The sequence below is a fragment of the Argiope bruennichi genome, chromosome 9, assembly GCF_947563725.1.
Source record: "Argiope bruennichi chromosome 9, qqArgBrue1.1, whole genome shotgun sequence".
NCBI lineage: Eukaryota > Metazoa > Arthropoda > Arachnida > Araneae > Araneidae > Argiope > Argiope bruennichi.
In genome coordinates this window covers 32,194,184-32,210,905 of record NC_079159.1, presented here as the reverse complement: position 1 = coordinate 32,210,905, position 16,722 = coordinate 32,194,184, and the positions used below count along the sequence as shown (strand labels likewise).

Genomic DNA, 16,722 nt, shown 5'->3' with positions numbered 1-16,722 from the left:
AAGGAGCAATGCAACTGCTACAGTTTTGATTAATTTTCAACAAAAACACATGATTACATGGAATGTTACATCATGCTATTACGTCATGCTTTAAACGATTATATTTAAAATGTGATACAATCTAGGGCTATGTGCTTCTACTGTCATCTGGAAATCATTTCCAGTATTTTTATCCATAGATTCCTGGAAACAATTTGGAATATAGTTTTCAGAATCGGAAAAATCGCTGATGTATTTTCGAGTGAATTTCAACTAGAGATCTACACACAATAAATTATTTAATGCTTTTTTTTTGGTTATCGTAGTCTTCAGCCAAAAAGTGTTGAAACAATATTTTTAAAGAGTATTAATCGTTAAAGCAGCTTTCATTAAAAATTAAATCACTACGGTATACTACATTATAACGTCAATATTTTTTCTAGTAACCGGAATTCAAATAATTCAGTAAATAATTTTGTTCAACCAATTCAATCATATAATCTTCTCCTGCTGCTTTAAGTCCAAATGGAAGGTTTATGTTATCCGTTCAAAATTGTCGATATTATCATTTAAAGTATACAATTTTTAATATAGATAAAAATCTGTAATAAGTGTTTTAAAAAAGTATCACTACTATGAAAATAAAATAAAAAAAGTTACTGGGTTATGATTAAAATGGACGCCCTATATCAAGATCATTATTTTGTTGCATTTTTAATTCAGTTTCATAGCTCGCTCAAACAGCAAAAAGTAAAAAAAAAAAAAAATATTTTGAAAGAGGTTTCGTAGGTAGTACTTCCTTTTTTTTTTGTTAATATATGAATTGGCATGGCTATCTGAGTTAAAATTATATTTCTATGGTAGCTACTCGTTTAGTTTTATGATTATCATTGCTTTTCATATTGAAAACTTCTGAGAAATCATAATCAAACTTCACTTCCTTGCAGCAGTTTACTCTTCTGCGATGTAAATAATTAAGTGGGGAAAAGATATGCCTTCAATTCCCTTCGTTTTTCTTATCAGGAAAAGTGTATATCCATTCCTAATAGCTCCGGAAAAGTTAAATTGCATTTGTGTATTTTCATTGTAACAAAACAGATTCTTTTCTTTATGAATTTGTTGCCATGTAATCAAAGTATTGTGCTAAAACTGATATATAAAAGGATATAACGATAACTATTCCAGTTTACTTCGATTTGAAAAATTCTGCATGGATCAGCAAATTCATCCAATTCTTGACACGTTGACGAGACATCTTTAGCCACCAGCTAATCTGCCCATCTAATTATTATTAATATTAAAAATGAAAGTGAGTGTCTGTGTTGTGTGTGTGTGTGTGTGTGTGTGTGTGTGTGTGTGTGTGTGTGTGTGTGTGTGTGTGTGTGTGTGTGTGTGTGTGTGTGTGTGTGTGTGTGTGTGTGTGTGTGTGCGTGGGTGCACTGGCGCTCTATACGAAATACTGTTGGACTTAAAATAATTATAATTTGGATAAATTTGGTATAAGTATATACCTTCGAAGGTGGGAATGTGTATCTTTGAGCGATTTTTTTTCAAATTTTAATTAGTCTTTTAACTAATAATAAATCAGCGAAATTTAGGCAATTTTTTCACAAAAAAAAGTTTCAGAAACATTGTTTCATAGAAATGTATTTTACACCGTGAGAATATTTTTAAAAAAATACTGTTTTTAATTAATATCAATTCAATAGTCTTGCAAACTTCCATGCATTTTGGCAATTATTAAATATATTTTTTTACTTGATATCAAACAGTAGATTATATCGTTGCTCAGAAATTCAAACTGTTTTCTTTGCTTCATTAAACATTTAACCACGTGATTTTTTTTTCGATTTTCACAAAGTAAAGAAGGATTTTGTTTAATAGATCAGTAGCGCATGAGATATATTTAAAAAAATAAGATTACAATACCTCAAAATTTCAAAAATAGATGCATCAAATATTTCACTTTTTAATAGCGTTATAATGTTATGGAACTGATCTCTATCAGATAAATTCGTGTACATAATAAACAGAACTTAAGTAAGACTATTAAAATAACACATTTTAAATATCTGATGATTGGGCGGAATTATGGACATGGACTTATATCTAAATAATTTATCTGTAATTAAATATAACCAACAATCCTGGTTAATCAGCTTGTTAGCAGAGACGACTGGTTAATTATAAAATTGAAAAGTAGTTTAGAATACTCATTACTGTTTTATTTTATACTAGCCGCCTTTGGCGACCAGCCGGTCCGCCAATCTTAATGCACGTTAAAATTTTAATAATTAAATATTTTATAGAACTCCCATTTTAATTTCTTCTTTATTAAAATATTTTAAAACTTCCAATTTTAATAGTCAAATAATTCACTCATCATATTATAAAGACATTCAGTCATAACGTAATATGTATCTCTCTCATTTTCTATTAGCTCCCGTAGAATTTATGCTTAAATTAAAGTGGAAAGGATTAAACTGCAATAAATATAAAAAAGATTTGAAATTTTCTGAAACGAAGCATTTTTTTAAAAATATGAGTACAGAAAACAGAGTCGCTGAGTATTTAAACCTTATGCGTATTAAAGAATATTTTTCTTAATTTATATAATATCTCAAGAAGTTTTCAACAAAATTGTTGGGATGAAGCGAGCGGACTATTTTTCTCACGTAGGAATATCTGTGTGACTCTGCTTCTGTCGCTTCGTTCCGGCACCATTCCTCCCGCGAACAAGATGCTGTGTGCTTAATTGTAAATACCTGTGTTCTTTTCTTTTCGTTTTCTATGTCCAATAAATGTGCTGTCTTCAAAAACCACGCTCTGCTACCAATTTGTTGTTACTTTTCAATAATCTCAGCATGTTAATGGCACTGGCATCTAAATTAAATTTATTTTTTAAGTTCTTTGATGTTAAAACAGCATATTTATATAGTGATATTGAAGAAACTGTTTATATGTTACCTCCACCTGGTTATGAAAAATTAATTGGAGATGAAAAAGTTTGTAAGTTGCAAAAGAGTATCTATGGCTTACCACAATCTGGTAGAAACTGGTATATGACTATAAAAGGTGAATTAGAAAAATTAGGATTGATGCAACTGGCCTCTGACAATTGTGTATTCATTAAAACTGTTGGTAAAAATATTTTTATATTATGTATGTATGTAGATGATTTAGCAATTTTTTCTAATAATGATGAAATGTATCAAGAGATTGTAAATAGCATCAAAAGCATATTTGAATTACAAGAGAACAAAACCGGTAAATTTTTAGGTATAGAAATTGTAAAACATGAAAATGGTATTGGTCTGTGTCAATTTGAATATATTGAATCATTATTGGTTAAACATAATCTAGAAAAATGTAAAAGTGTTAAAACTCCAATTGTAAAAGGAGAAGATAAGAGTTTCCTTTCCACAAATGAACTGTTGACATCACGATGTATCAAGAATTAATTGGTGAACTTTTATATTTAGCTAATAGAACGCGGCCTGATTTATCATTTGTAACAACATATTTGTCACAATTTAATTATAAACCAGAAAAAAGGCACTATAATTTAGCTAAAAGAGTTCTAAGATATTTAATGGGTTCAAAAGATAAAAAATTGTTTTATGACAGTAAGTTTGGTTTTCTTAATGCAAGTTCTGATGCTAGTTGGGGGAATGCAGAAAATGGCAAATCATTTTCTGGTGGTGTAATTAAATTAGGTAATTCATTAATTTCATGGAAATGTCATAAACAAAAAAGTGTCAGTCTGTCAACATGTGAAGCTGAGTTATTTGCTATTTCTGAAATATGTAAAGACATTATTTGGACTGTAAACTTATTAACTGAGTTAAACTGTAAACAATTTATAAATAATGCTGTAACCTTAAATTCAGATAGTCAAGCAGCAATTCAGTGGATTAAGTGCACCAGGTCTTCAAATAAATCAAGACATATGAATTTACGTTTTCATTTTGTGAAAGATTTGTTGAAAGATAATGTAATTAAATTAGAATATGTTCAAACAGAATGTTTAATTGCAGATTTTCTTACAAAAGCTGTTAGTGAAGAAAAACTGAAGTATTCTGTGAAAAATATTTCGTTAATTTCTTAATTTTTGTATGTACATATAATTTTTTGTATTGTTGTGTGCATTTAATTTTTATGTGTATTATAAATGCTCGAAAAATGTCACTCGCAGGAGGGGTGTGTTGGGATGAAGCGAGCGGACTATTTTTCTCGCGTAGGAATATCTGTGTGACTCCGCTTCTGGCGCTTCGTTCCGGCACCATTCCTCCCGCGAACAAGATGCTGTGTGCTTAATTGTAAATACCTGTGTTCTTTTCTTTTCGTTTTCTATGTCCAATAAATGTGCTGTCTTCAAAAACCATGCTGAGATTATTGAAAAGTAACAACAAAAATTTTCTCAGATTCTTCTCGATTAATTAACAATGTTTAGTTTTAAATGCATCAAACACTAAGAAAATAAACAGAATCGTTTGAAATAATCCGCCGAAAACATATTAAGCCTTCAAAACCAAGTCCGTATCCGTTGTCAACAATCAGATTACAATGCGCATGCGTGAATTTTCAACGCCAATTATGGTAACGCAAATGCGTGCATTTTCTACGCCAGTTGGGGTAAAGCTATACAGATTAGAAATTTTTTATTTCCTTTATTCTGATTTATTTTAATTCAAAAGTACTTCAGAATGAATCTTAAAGATCGATTAATTAACGATGTTTAATTTTAAATGCATCAAAACATTAAGAAAATAAACAGAATCGTTTCAAATAAGCGACCAAAAATAAGTTAAGCCTACTCTCGTTAGCATGAGAAAAAAATTGAAGCCTTACTCATTTGGCGGTGGGGAAATGAAAAGATTTTTTGACGGGAAAGTTAGTTTTTAATTAATAATTAAAATTCTAATTAAAAATTCAAAAAAGGGACACCAGGTGCACATTCCCGACCTCCAAGCTAGGCATGTGCCAAATTTGGTAGCTGTAAGTCGAACGGTCTGACCTGTAGAGCGCCAATACACACACACACACATACACACATTGAGATTTATATAAGTATAGATTAATAATTTTAAATTATAGCTAGTAGGCAAAGTTATTATTATTTGAAATTTCTAAATATAATGAATTGTTATATGTCAGCAAGAATGCTTAAAATCAGAAATTCAAACAATATATAAATACACTGTGCTTGCGTCAGTCTGACAATGCTACGCAAAATAAATTTGTAATAAAAAAGATGAATTGTTAAATGATTTTCTAATGTTAACATTTAATTCCAAAATCTAAAATAAATTCAATTACTTTCATGCACTAAAAATTAAAAATTGATTATATTTAGAGTGCATCGATTGTACTTTAATGCAAGACAATAGATAAATTAAATCTGTCGATGGCAGAACTGTAAATGAATGAAGTTATTCTCAAAACCCTTTCACGTATTGATTTATATTTCGTGGCATTATTAAAAAATGCTTTAAAATAATTTGATTTAAAATAAAAAAAAAGGCATATAAATAAAGAAAGATTTTTTGAAATAAAATATATGCGATAATTGAAGGATTTTCCGCAAAAATGGATGTAGCATTAATTAGGGGAATTTGGAGTTACATGTACTATCATGTTGCAAAATTGTTGCCTCATTGTTTGTTTGGTGCCAAAAAGATGCAGCTCCAATCGTTAGTTCTGGCGTTAACTCAAGCGGTGCATTAGTTTGTCTCATTAGTTTGTTGCAATATAGATGTAGCTCCTGGTGCTACCGTCGGTTTTCTGCAAACTTGAATAATTGAAGCTACCTCCTTTTTTCAGCAAACCCTTCAATTCTTATGAGTCATATTAAAAGATAATCTGGCGCATGTAGAGAGTATTTATATATTTATGCAAATATAACATAAAACGTTTATGCTGCCTAAATAGCTATTTAAATAATATTTGAATTTAATGTTTTATTATTTATTCGATTATAATTGGGGTTTGTAGTTTCATAAGTGAAATGATTGGAAGGAAAGATTTGCTATATAATCTCACAAAACGCAGCATTTTTTTATGAATCTAATAAACAAAATCATAAAAATTTCAATTGTCAGATATAAAAAAACCCTCTCTGCATCCCTTCCTCTGTCCTTTAAATATTGTTTATTTTCTTCCCATTTTCTCGAATGGGGATCACACGAATTTGAAAATTTTCATACATCCAATAATAAAATTAAAAAATTTTCAACAGTTAAATGAGCATACAAATAACATTATTTATTGACATTTTTATTATTTATTTTTAACAGACAATTTCATTGATTTTTATCTATTTGTGGATTTAAAAATGAAAAAAAAATCTCTTCTATTCTTTCACATTGAGGAAGTCGAAAAATGTAGTGTTTAATTCCTCAATGTTCTCATCCGTGCAGCCGACGAATTTAAGAATCTTGGCTCGATTTAGAATGTCCATGACCATATTGCTTTTGTCTTCACCACATGTTTCTTTTGTCTCTGCAGCCAAGCAGGCCAATGAATAGGCAGTTGTCCTAGACAAAAAAAAAACCATGAACAAATTTGAATTATCAAAAATCACCAATATCAATACCCTTTGGAGTTGTTACGTACTTTTAACACTATTAGCTTGTTGAAATAAAAATTAATACATTTTTATTTTGTAATGATTTTTTCGAGTCTATAAACTAAGAAGAATTGAAATAAAGGAATCTGGGAGACAAATTAAAGAAATTATCAGTAGCAATGTTATTTTACACACAAAAAATTGTTCAACCCATGATAAAGTCAAATTTGTTTGTTAGTACTATTTGTATCAAGTGCAAAGCAACAATTTAATCTTGATTCATTGTATATTTTATTAAAGAATAAACATGTGAAAGCACATAACATAATATGGATTTTTATTATTAAGAATAAATTTTTACATTTATAATTTTTTATCGAATATACTTTCAATATAAGGACAATTTATCAACACCGTAAAACCATATGATTATAATTATTTATGCATTATTTGGCTTTTACATTTGATTGCTTTGCTGATTGCTTTTCTACATTTTGAAACGGAAATCAATTTCTCTGCGAGAATTAATATTTCATAATCCTCTGACTATTAATGGAACAATCAATTCCTTAGAAAAAAATATTAAGTGTATGTCTTTCTTCATCAAAATTTCGTTGTCAGAGAACTAAACGAATATATGTGTAATTTAAATTATTTGCACATTGATTCATTTTTAAATTAGCTTGTTTTAATGAAGAACTAACCGAATTTAGTGTAATTTAAATTATTTGCCCTTTAATTCGGTTTTACATTTGAATTTATGATTAAGAATTAATACAATATACTCTGTGATTTAAATTATTGCACATTGATTCATTTTTAAATTTAATTGTTTTAACGACTGCTTTTTTTAGTGTTATAATCAAGATAAGAGTATTGTAGCTAGAAGTCTTATTTTTAATACATAATATAATAATATGAATATTAAGTTGGATTTTTAGACATTCGATTGATTAGAATAAATATTCTTGACTATCGTTCTTCATCGAGCTTCTGTTGTAAAAGAATTTATATATACCATAATACCTCCTAACTTAAATTATTTTACAAATTGATAGCTTTTCCATTGGATTGTTTTGATAATTATATATCATGGTGTTAAAATTCAATTTAAAGTATTGCTCTAAAAGCTGCAGTTATTATTTATAGTTATCAATCAATGTGATGACAGTTATTATGGTGATTATAATTAATTTATCAACGTGATGACAATAAGATGATACAAAATTTCTCATGCTCGCATAACGAACTCGTGAAGGTAAATTTCATTTTAATATCAAATTAACTATATTATTATAAAGCTGGTTAAATGGGTTTTTTTTCAAGATAGAAATGGTTTAATTTCAAGATAGAAAAAATTTTAAAAAAATATTTTTGCCATTGTAAAGATATTTTTCAGAATTATATTATATACTATTATATTTTCAGAAGTCATCATAGAAAATCGTCAAATATTTTGCTTAAGTTTTGACAAATTCAAAGTTAATTAAGATTTACAAATTATCCCTTAGGTGCAACTTTTTAAGCTGTTAATTCTATGAGTACAAAGTTTGGTGGCTCTAGGGTAAAGGCTGTAAACTGTAGAATGGAAACACGCACATACATTCATCTTTATTATAAGTATTACATATAGTCTTAGAAATACTGTTTATAATAGTTTTGTATTTCATTGACTTTCATGAAGCATATGAAAGTGATTTTATTATTTTTGAACATTGTATTTAACTAGAAATATCGAATGCATAATTAAGTATTAAACCCTTATGGAACGTTAGACTTTTATACATGGCATAAGTGATGAAGTACTGTTGACATATCAGAGGTGACTTAACGCCGTTAAGGGTTAATACAGAATAATCAGCACCACAATATTTATGGCTCAAATATTTTGGAGGTTCACTTTTAAACACGTACTTGTATGCATTCCCTATCTATGCTTTCTCCTTTTAGCAATTTAATCGATTATGCGTCCCAACATCTCTAAATAGTAATTTTGTCTCCATGACTTTTGCATTGCATTGAAACCGATTTTCATATCTCATAACACCTCATAAAAGAAATGGATACTGAATACATAAAATCGAATAGAAAACAATCGACACCTCATTATGCTACGAATTAAATGTCTTACGCATCGAATTTTAGCCATGTACTTACAGACAATCTTTATCCCTTCGCATTTCTTCGGAGTCTTCATCAACAAAACGATCCAACGACTGTATGTAGTTGTCGTAAACTTCAAAGGCTTTTACGTTGCATTTGTAACCGACTCTTTTACTTCTCAACACCACATTGAAGCAAGGAATACTGGATAGATAATCTACGGAAGATGTAAAATTTTCATGAAAAATGAAACTAACATAATTCATGTCCGTTTAGTGATAGAATAGTAAACAAATGCTGATAATAATGCACTAATAATGTTGATTAAAGAAAAGGAAATGTGTTAAGTATTCAAAAGCAGTTGGAAGGATTGCATTAGTAAGACATTAAAAGTATTCCATTTTGAAAAATGTCAAAAATGTGACGGTAAAAAAATTGTAAAAACATGAGGATAAATTTAGAAACAAATTTAGAATATAATTATTTTAAATTTAAGCTTTAATCACACTGAGTATATATTTAACATTTTAATTACTTAATTAAATTTTAAACACATATGCAACGTATGAAAGTTTGTTAAATTAGGTTTTGAATAATTATATTTTTGGGCAGAAAACATCAAAATTTTTCAAATTTGTAATTAATTTAACTTCTAAGTAAATTTCTTGAAAAAGAGAAATGCTCTAAGGTGCACATTTTAAGGTAAATTTTACATTAAGCTACATAAATCTAGGTTGAATTGTTTCAATGTCGAACACTTGCATGTACATTTCTAAACGTTCACTGTCGAACACTAACAGGCCCATTTCTAAACGTTCAGTGTCGAACACTAACATGCACATTTGTAAACGTTCAGTGTCGAACACTAACATGCACATTTGTAAACGTTCAATGTCGAATACTAAAATGCACATTTCTAAACGATCAATGTCGAACACTAACATGCACATCTGTAAACGTTCAATGTCGAACACTAACATGCACATTTGTAAACGTTCAATGTCGAACACTAAAATGCACATTTCTAAACGTTGAATGTCGAACACTAAAATGCACATTTCTAAACGTTGAATGTCGGACACTAAAATGCACATTTGTAAACGTTCTATTTATCATTAGTAGATACAAAGATTGATGTTTAATGTTTAATATATTAAACTTCACTTTTAATAACTTTAAAAAATATTCAAAGCCAGTTTTTTTTTTTTTTTTTTCAAATTTATTATCGTCTGATGTTCCATTTATCAAAATTCAGAGGCAAATCAATTAATTTCTTAATTTTAAAGAAATAATTTGAAAATAAGGAATTGTTACCCGAAGAAACACCTGTGCAGAATTATAGATATGTACTATATTTCGGAAGTAAGTTAAAAATTGATTAGAAAATTTCATCTTTACTAAAAGGAATTAATAATAACTAGGAATGAATAAATTAAAATGTGTAACAAGTATTAATAAATAATTGTCTACAATTTTCCTTTTTTAAAACATAAATTCGTTTATAAAGACTGAAAAACTGCAATATCATAAAATTGAACAATTTGTTCGTCTTTTAACCCTTTAAAGGGCCATTTTTTTCTAGTCATATTTTGTTAAAATATTTTTAGGCTTGAAATTATAATAAGAAAAGGGATTCATTTAGCTTATTAGATGAATTTAATTTGATTAATTAATTAATTTGTTTAATTAATAATTAAGAAACAAATCAAGATACATCATTTTGTCTGAGATAAGGAACTGAAGCATCTAATTTTCTAACTTACTAAAAAAATTTGTCGGACCTTATGCCAACCTACATAATTTCATACAAAGATTGATAAATTTGGTGGGAAGCATACTTCCCACTGCCCTAGAAAGGGTTAACTACAATTTTTGCATAAAAATTGAAACTTACTTTTACGCAGTTCACTGTCTGGAGTACAAATATCAATCAAAATGTTTGTCATATCCAATACGGTATGCATGATATCTGCAGATTTATTACTTGGTACAATTGTGCCACGAAAATTTCTTCTCATACAGTCCCCTATTAAGCACCACAGATTTTTAGTCGCCAATCTAAAGAAAAAATTTAAAAATTAAGATCCCTTTTACAGAAAAGACCCAGAATTTTGCAATTAAAGCTGCTTTCATAACAGCTGTGACTTGGTAAACTTCGCTGTTAATAAATAATAATAAGGCATTTGTGTCTATAGAGCTCTAACTTACTGTTTGCATTGCGTCCGCTTTTGTCTGTAATGAATAGAATAATATTGTTAAGAATAAAAATTATTATTTTCCTTCAAGACAATTTGTAGATATTCTTAAAGAAAGTCAGTTACATGAACCCCGAACTTGATTACAAATTTAATGACAGAGATTAGGTAGTGGAAAGCTGATAAAATTGATATTATCTCTAGACATATTGAAGATATATGATCCAATATGATGCGATATCTGACGACATCTATTTCATTATTATGGGACCCATTTTCTGTAGAATATGGGGTGAATTTCCTACTTTTTGCCTGTGCAGTTGAGGAAAAGTGGGATAAAATTTCTTCAAATGAACAGTTATTTCAGTCATCCTAAAAATGCTTTTTAAGATCATTGCAGCGAATACCTACGAAAAAGAGCTTTTAATTAGGATCTAATAAATAAGTGATGCCAACACCTTCTATAGAAATAGATTCAGTTTTTCTGTGCATCTCACATAAATTGAAAAGCACTTTGAAAATCATATATTCATTTCAAGCACCTCTATTCTATCATCCAAAGGCATTGAAAAAAACATTGAAAATTCAGGAAAGGCAAAAAATGAAATCATGTTTTTTCTGGTTTCATTGAGATGAGACAAGACTGGCCAAAAATAGCACTGTTTATTAGATGTTGACCATATTACCGTTTATAGAATACAGTCGGTACATTGGCCACATTGCCGGTTTTAGAATAGTCTGTACATTGGCCAGATTGCCACTTGTAAAACCGAATCCGTACATTGGCCAGATTGCCATTTTCATAATAAAATCTGAAGGCATGGTACATATCTCGTCTGGGTGCCATCGAAATTCCTTTTCAGGCAAATGTAAGGATAGGTAAGAAAACATCAAGATTATAGAAATGAGCACCAAATAAAGTTTTATCTGTCACTAAAATCTATTTAACTGTCACCAATCCCTATAGATATGGTAAAATCCAAAATCATTGTTAGATCAACTCACTCAATTATGGATTTTTGCCAGCGTTAAAGTTACATAAAAAATGCTTTCCCTGGGTATTAACTCTGAAATAGAATTTTCGCTTTTTTTAATTTACATTTTTATTTCTTAGTAGATACACTTTGCAATCGACATCCAAAGTAATTTGTAGTTGATTTATTTCATTTAATTCATATTTCTTCATTTTTTTCAAACTGCAAGATGAAATTTTAAATAAATGCATTAAATATTAATAGTTCAACAAATAAGAATGCCAATATTCAGGATAAATATACTGATCGCCAAAGACGGCTAGTGCTGAATTTGAATAAAAATATTTTTACATTAAATTTTAAAATTATGGTTTTGAAGTGCATCGAGGTACTATTATAATTATCTCTCTGTAAATTATGACTTTAATATATTTATCTGTACATCACAGACATACAAAACCACCTCCTTTTACAAGTGTCGATTATTCCTATCTTTTTATACTCTGGAAACTAATCTCAAGATGAAGTGCAAAAGTTAGCCTTATTATTACAGGAAAAGTTTTAATCAGGATATCAAACGAATCTTTCAGACAAATAAGATTTTTTTTGTGCGGATGTTTATTAGTGGAGAATTGATATGCGAAAACAGGTTTTCAATTAAACTTGCGCATACTTACGGACAATAAGAATTTAAATCTTCTTCGGTTATTGGCAGATAATTGATTTCGTAATAATTCCAACAGCTTCCATCAGCAGCACAACTTTCTTGAATGTCTGCCAAAAAATCCCCAAAACAGCCTGCAAATGAATAAATAATTAACCTATTAAAGAGAGAGAGAGAGATATCACATTTTAAAAACAAAATGTTCAAACTGTAAGGATCGAATATTTTATTGTTTATATCTTCTTTCTAGTTAAATATATTGTTAATTATTTAAATTATTAAGTTATTTCTAGTTAAATTATTGTTAATTAGTTAAATTATTAAGTTATTTCTAGTTAAATTATTGTTAATTATTTAAATTATTAAGTTGTTTCTAGTTAAATTATTGTTATTTATTACTTTCTAATTAAATATATTGGATACAAATATTAATATATATCTCAGAAGTAATTCACTTAACTCAAAGAAAAGTGTATATATTGAAAATTTTAATATATGTTAAAATTTAAACTTTTTACTCTATATAGAACTGATGCTGATAGTTCTCAGCATTATTTGCATAATATGAACATATTTTATCATGGAGCTAATTTTGCAAAATTTTATATCGATTGAAGTTTATTTTTTGATTCTTCATCTTTATTTATTAATCACTTAATCAGATGATATCTTGCCCAAATCTCAAAAATGCTAAATATGAAATATGTTGCCGATTCTGAATTTCGCTTAACTATTGCGCTGCTGATTAAAAAAAAAAAAATAACTCTGTGTATTCTAGAGTCCTAGAGTCCTGGATTAATTTCAAAAATTCAGATAATAGAGTATCTTAAAAGAAAGAAATTTTAGGTAAATTAATTTGAGAAATTAAAAAAAAATAAGAAGAAGAAGAAGAAATTGTGATTTTAGTTTGAAACAGATTGTAGTACAAAGTAATAGATATAGATGGCAGCACGAAAGCAAACGAATTCTTGGAAGGAAAGAAAAATAAAAAATAATAAAAAATAAGAGGATGGCATTTTTACAAATTATTGGTTTAGAGTCACGACATTTTTCATGCATATATATTAGAGTATACATAAGTAGAATATTCTTTAAAATACCACTTAAAACAAAAATTATAATATTTAAATTCTTTAATTTCAAAAAATATTTTAAGCCAAGTAATTTTTTTTTCCTTTTTTTTAAATAATTATTATGTAAAAATATGTTTGACACAAAACTGGGTATGAATCTGTAATTCTATTTAAACTTTTCTATTCATCTAATTATTTATTTATTGGGCGCACACACAAATATTTTCATAAGAATTCCGTGTTTCTTTAAACAAAAACTGATTTTTAACGATCTTAATAAACACAAAACAGAATTGCATATCCAGTTTTATTTTACAGATTAGTAAGATTCATTTATTTAAATGTTATGATTTCCTCAAGGATTATTTCAAAAACAATGGTCAGGTATTAAAAGTTTGTTCGATATATAAATATTTAATAATGATGTTCGGTATTAAAAGTATGTATTAAAAGTTTGTTTGATATATAAAAAATTAATAATGATGTTCGGTATTAAAAGTTTGTTCGATATATAAAGAATTAATAATGATGTTCGGTATTAAAAGTTTGTTCGATATATAAAGAATAAATAATGATGTTCGGTATTAAAAGTATGTATTAAAAGTTTGTTCGATATATAAAGAATTAATAATGATGTTCGGCATTAAAAGTATGTATTAAAAGTTTGTTCGATATATAAGGAATAAATAATGATGTTCGGTATTAAAAATATGTATTAAAAGTTTGTTCGATATATAAAGAATAAATAATAATGTCCGGTATTAAAAATATGTATTAAAAGTTTGATATATAAAGAATTATTAATGATGTTCGATATTAAAAGTATGTGTTAAAAGTTTGCTTGATATATAACGACTTAATAATGATGTTCGGTATGATTTTCTTTTCCAGAAAAGAACATCATACTAAAAAAATATTCTTAAAAATGAATTACTTCTGAAAAGCATTAAATAGTTATTTTATTGAACAATACCTTCCGCATTACTCTTTTAGTCAAATAGAAGTATATATTTGTGAAGATAAATGTTTAAAAGAAAATTTCATGTTTGTGTCATGTTTTACAAATTTCAAAGTACACCGGGATACTCTTACAGACTATTCGACTTTCGAATTCAAATTTAATTCCGAGCATAAGATGTTGATATAATGCTTTGATTTAAATCTTCTGTATTTATTTTTAATCCTGACTCTTAAAACATCGTTCACCATTTCTACTTCGTATCTTCATGCCCAAAATATGTTGACTACTCATGAGCTAATTCATACTTTCATAACTTTTTATTTCAAACTCATTTACCGAAGAGTAGGTGACATCAAATCACTTCTACGTCGAATTTCTAAACTACTACTGATTAATAGTGATAGCATGCACAGATCAAATGTATTTTATATCATTATTATGTGCACGAATATAAAACCTCTAATATAATGAATGAAAAATATTGAATTAAAATGTACTAAAATATTTTATGGTTAGATAAACAATCCATTGTGTAGTGACACAAAGGCTATTTTAGTGCTTCCTTTAAATAAATATAATCAGAGTCATATAATAAATATAATCAGAGGCGATACCTGTGTGGGCATCTCTCTTTCTAATCACCACGAGGGTTGAACCATTGATTGAATGGATCGTTAGAATTCCAATTCATTTTTTCTTTTTTACCTTTTTCGAATAATATCGTTTTTATTAGTTTTATAATTTTGTAATTAAATTAAAATGTGCTTAAAAATTTTATGGTTTGCTAAATGGTCTATTTTGAAGTGATAAGCTATTAGCAATAGATGTTCTTATGCGTTCCTTAAATATGACCTATATTTAGATGATGAAGACGATGTCTGGAGGGGCATCTCTCTTTCTAAGAGCCCTGCAGGTTGAACCACTAGTTGAATGGATGTATTGAATTCCAACTCGTCTTTTCTAATCGTTTTCGTAAATGTGATGCTTTTTTTATTTTATTATTTTGTTATTGTTAAGTTTTTTAAAGCTTGTTTGGACTTAATTGTCTAAATAATGATAACGCTGACACTAAAAGTGATTATGCTGTATAATATAGAAAATTCTGAATTATAATCTTTGGAAAAATGATTTCCTATTAAAAAAGTAATAGATAAAGACTGTTAAATGTTGATAATCCCCTTTCTTGAATCCAGTACAAAAATTTTACGAATTCTTGCCGATAATATGAAATAATTACAAATCTTGCTGATAATAAAAAAAATTACATTCATTTCAAAATCGTTATTAGCAGTTTCAGTTTACGAAAAAAACAGGTTCATTTGTTTTTTTAAATACATATCTCTTTCTTGGGTTGGAATTGGATTTTGCTGTTCATTGAACCTTGTACGACAGAAATTTTGTTTACTAATCTGCAGAAATAAAGAATAATAAATTATTTCAGAGGAGCATTAATTGAAATACATAACAAAAAGTTAAGTATATTTTATCTCATGTTTTTCATTAAATTTGCAAATTTCAGTGGTTTTTTTTTAATTTTATTAATTAGCAAAATATCTAACTAAAGTATTTCGTATCAGTAATTTCTGAAGTGTAGACTTCATGAATGTAATCTCTATAAGAGTAATGCACGAATTAGTTACCAAATCCTTCAATAAAAGATAGGAAATGTTATAAAAATCAAAATCATTTACCTTTCTGTGCCAGGAAAATAACAATAACCGCACCCCATAAAGGAGTCATTTCTATTCAAAAAATGGCAATCGACTTTTAAAAAACGTTGGTCGATATGTGCTTAGGAATGTAATAAAGAACAAATAAAATTAATAAAACTGTGTAATCTGTCCGATTTCAAAATATTGTCGGATGTGTGACGTGGTCAGGAAGTTAATAGTTCTGATTTAAACACTGTAATCTATCAAGATCTGCGAGGGAAGGATATCCTTCGGATAGAAATTGTGACACTTAAAACGGATTTTGTGGAGAAAATGCTCAATAAAAATGAAAAAATGTCCTCAATACTTCCAATACGGAATGTAATTCAACTGCAAGGTTAGAACTCTACTTTTGGCCTAATAGTTAATTTTTAAATGATTAAGGGTAAGAAGAATTCCAATTGAAAAAATGCTTCAAATGATGTAAGGAATAGTATTTCATGTTGATAAGGTCAATAAAATAGGTACAGAAAAATAAAAAAAAGCGCACTCA

The 16,722-nt window shown here is 28.0% G+C and overlaps 1 protein-coding gene across 1 annotated transcript; it reads right to left on the bottom strand.

Annotated features, from left to right (window-relative positions):
• Positions 1–6,217: 6,217 nt before the first annotated feature.
• Positions 6,218–16,356, bottom strand: LOC129983816 (uncharacterized). Its single transcript, XM_056093461.1, has 5 exons — positions 16,209–16,356; positions 12,497–12,617; positions 10,545–10,708; positions 8,705–8,867; positions 6,218–6,515 (listed from the first exon to the last, which is right to left on the bottom strand). Exons 1-5 carry the CDS (start codon positions 16,255–16,257, stop codon positions 6,332–6,334), a joined length of 681 nt encoding a protein of 226 aa, XP_055949436.1. The 5' UTR covers positions 16,258–16,356; the 3' UTR covers positions 6,218–6,331.
• Between the last annotated feature and the right edge of the window lie 366 nt (positions 16,357–16,722).